Below are 3,471 nucleotides of genomic sequence, written 5' to 3'. Positions count from 1 at the left end.
ACTCTTTCCAGTGACCCTCCTTGGTGTCTGTGCATTGCTAAGGGAGAAGCTGTGCTGCACCAGCCTCTCCCTTGTGCTCAAAAGGGAGTTTTTAGCTGGGTTTTGCACCTTTTCTTTCTCTTTTCTGTTTGCCTGTATGACTTCCCAAACCTGCCCAGCTGCAGGAACCAGGGTGCCTCACTTTTCCTGATCTGTGCTTGTTCCCAGCCACAGGCACCAATCTGCTCCTATTGATCTTCCCATTTGCACCAAATGGCATTGATTCATGCCTGCTCAAGCTGAAGTTATTTTCCCAGATAGCTCTTCTATAAACAACCTATTTTTCAGGAACTGGTACAAAAAACCACCCCATCAGCTCACTTCATGCTGTGACCTGGTTTGTGTTGTCCTCAAATCTGAGGATGTTTGGAATGACCATTGCAGACAAGGCTGTGATTATGGCACCTCCACCCCTCCAAGGAGTTACTCTTCTTGGAAGGATTTCTCTCCTGGGGCTTTGTTTTTGCCCTAAACTGGCTGGGGGATCTGTGGTGGGCTCCCAACACAATCCAGGCAGTTCCTTCCCAAGGCAGTTTAGATCCAGGAAGATCTTTTGATGGTGTTTTTCAATGTCTTGTGCTGCACTGCCCTACCTCCTCACATCCCACTCCTACCCCCTCATCTCTGCCCTGTCACACCAGCTCTTTCTCTGACCTCTGGGTACATCTGCTGCCATGGGTAGCTCCAAGTAGTCCTTTGAGTTTCTCCACATCAGTTTTGCACAAGGCCACCACTGTTCATGATATTTCCTATGAGCCAGAGGAGACACCAGCCCATACTGCTCTCTAGCTGCTCTTATCCCTCAGGTCCTTCCCTCTGTGGTTACACTCTTGTTTACCAGCTCCTACTCCTCCATCACAACCCAAATCAGCTCAGAGGTCACGTGCCTCTCCTTCAACCTGCATTCCCTTCCTGGTTCAAAGCCTGGCATCACATCCCTGAAGGCTTCTCCCATCCTGCTGGTGTGCCTCCTTGCCTTGAGGAGTGTGTCCATGGATGCTCCCAGCTGTTCAGACACCCCAGCCTTGGGCTGGCTGCTCCTCCTCCCTTACTGCTCACACACATCCCCTGACTGCTGGGCACCAGGACATATCCACAGCCCACCCTGACCTTCTGTGTTGTGGAGCACATCCCCAGCATGGCAGAGTCGTCCTTGTTCCCCCTTGGAGGGCACTTGCAATGGCTTTTTAGGCTGCTCAATACTCTCAGCCTGGCACCTACCTCATCTTCTATTCTGGCAGATGCTCCCACCCTTCTCTCTGGAAGGATCTGGTGACAGCTCTGTCAGCACCAGCAGGTTCTTGCAGGCTTATGTGAATCTCTGATCATCTCCTGGCTGCTCTTCCTGTGAATTCAGTTGTTTTAGGTTCACACTCAAACTCTTCTGTATCTTATCTTTGCTTATCCCTGAGTTCCAGTTTCTCCTTAGACCCAGAGTTTTTCCCTTTTCCTGCAGGCTTGTGTCTCTGCTTTTCCTTGCCACACTCAAGCCCAATGGAAGCACAGTCACCTCTGGATGCTGCTCTGGTCCTCCTTTGATCTCTCAGACTCTCAGACATCCCTCCCCTGTGTTGTTTTCTCAGTGTGTGCATGAGGTTGACATCCCCTGTGTTGTGTTGACCAGCAGAAACCTTCTCTGTCTGTAACATTTAAAGATTACTTGGGTTTTTGAGGTCTACTTCCATGATCTATGATGGAGAGGGCAAGCAGGACACCTTTCTGTGTCTTCACTAGAGGTGTAAACACAATTTGTTCCCATGAAGAACAGCAGCTATTCAGACAGGGTCTGACCTGTCATGTTTTGTGGGATCCATTCTCCAGTTTCAGGCCAGGAAACCTAGAAGGGGGAGAGGGTCTGCTCACATCCTTACTGATCACGGTGGTGAGGTTCCACCTCTGGTGTCCTTCAGGTGACACAAATTTGGGGGTTGCCTTCAGGATTGAAACCCCATGGGCTGAGATGTGTCACCTGCCCCCATAGGTGTACCCCCCAGCAAGACTCTGGATTGAGATGAGCAGTGCCTGGGCAGAGGCACAGCTTCAGCTGCCCATGCAGCAGAGTGGAGAGCTGGTGATGTCCCATGGCAGAGGGGAGCGCTCCCCTTCCTTCTACCTGTCCTTAGCTCCTGCTCTCCTTGTAGGTGAGCCCCAAACCCCTGCAGCAGGGAAATCGCAGCAGGTATATCATGTTCCTTCTCTTGGGACTTTCCAGTGTCAGAGGAGCAGAGGTGACCCTCTGCCTATGCTTCTCACTCATTTCCCTGGTTATTGTCACTCTTGTCTTTCTGGATGCCCACCTTCACTCCCCCGTGTATTTCTTCCTGGCCCAGCACATCTGCTGCTGGACATCTGCTCCCTCCTGCACGTCTGCTGCTGCTCTGTCACCCTCCCTAAGATCCTTGGAGATGCCTTCTCACCACAGAAGACTATTTCTTTCGTGGTCTGCATCACTCAGACCTACTTCTTGCCCTGCTTTGGGGGCTCTGAGTGCTGCTGGATGCCATGGCCCATGGCTGGCACCTGGCCATCTGCCACCCCCTGCACTACACAGCACTGATGAGCAAGGGGATGTGTCACTGCTTGGTGACTGAGCAGCTCCTTCTCGTCCCTGATCCAGGCTTGCCTCACAGCCTGCTTGTCCTTCTGCGGGTTCGACATGAGCAGCCACTTGTTCTGGTGAGATGCTCTTCGTGCTGAGAGCGTCCTGCAGCAGCACACTGCCCTCAGCACGGCTCCGCCTGGCACCACCGCGATAGGCTCTTTCCTTCTCTCCCACTTACGCTCACATCTTCGGGGCTGTCCTGCAGAGGGAGCAGGGACACAGAGAGCCTCCGTCTCCTGCACCTCCCTCCTGGCCGGTGTGTCCCTGTTCTTCAGCACCGGGGCCATTGCGTACCTGGTGCCTCACTCCAGCAGCTCCCACGGGATGGATGAGGTCCTTGTCCTGCTCTGTGCCATTGTGACCCTCATGCTCAACCCCATCAAAGAATCACAGAATCATAGATTGTTAAGTGGTTGGAATGGACCCTAGAGATCATCTAGTCCAAACTGCTGCCCTGGGCAGGGACACCTCCCACTAGATATCCAATGCTCAGAGCCCTTATTGCTGTGGGAATCCAGGGACTGAATCCCTAATTCACAGCATCGTCTCCCTCGGTGTCTTTCTGAGTGTCTCCTTTTATTTGCACCCCACAATGCTGGCTTGGACTCGCAGTGCCAACTGCAGAGACCACAGCTGGCACACATCTGGTACAGCCCCAGGCAGGTGAGCTGGAGCTCATCCCACCTGAATAGCCATGTACCATCCTTCCTGTGTGGAAGCACAGCCCTTTGCCCTTTTGGAGGGGTGGCAGAAGGATGGCACTCAGCATCCTCGAGGATAGACTAGGAGGGGATTTTCAACATTGCTAATTGCTTGGCCAAAGGAGTTCT

The 3,471-nt window shown here is 52.8% G+C and overlaps 1 protein-coding gene across 1 annotated transcript in view; it reads left to right on the top strand.

Moving 5' to 3' along the window:
• Nucleotides 1–2,715, top strand: part of LOC103809505 (olfactory receptor 4K15-like) — a gene marked incomplete at its 3' end in the record, with an annotated part of 11,819 nt that extends 9,104 nt beyond the window's left edge. The window contains 4 exon segments of the mRNA XM_009082340.1: nucleotides 2,181–2,366; nucleotides 2,369–2,528; nucleotides 2,531–2,624; nucleotides 2,626–2,715. Coding sequence (XP_009080588.1) covers nucleotides 2,181–2,366; nucleotides 2,369–2,528; nucleotides 2,531–2,624; nucleotides 2,626–2,715 — 530 coding nt within the window.
• Nucleotides 2,716–3,471: the final 756 nt, after the last annotated feature.

This window comes from Acanthisitta chloris, unplaced genomic scaffold (genome assembly GCF_000695815.1).
Source record: "Acanthisitta chloris isolate BGI_N310 unplaced genomic scaffold, ASM69581v1 scaffold2119, whole genome shotgun sequence".
NCBI classification, from domain to species: domain Eukaryota; kingdom Metazoa; phylum Chordata; class Aves; order Passeriformes; family Acanthisittidae; genus Acanthisitta; species Acanthisitta chloris.
The sequence above is the reverse complement of the archived record's forward strand: the minus strand, read 5'-3'. Positions and strand labels throughout refer to the sequence as shown.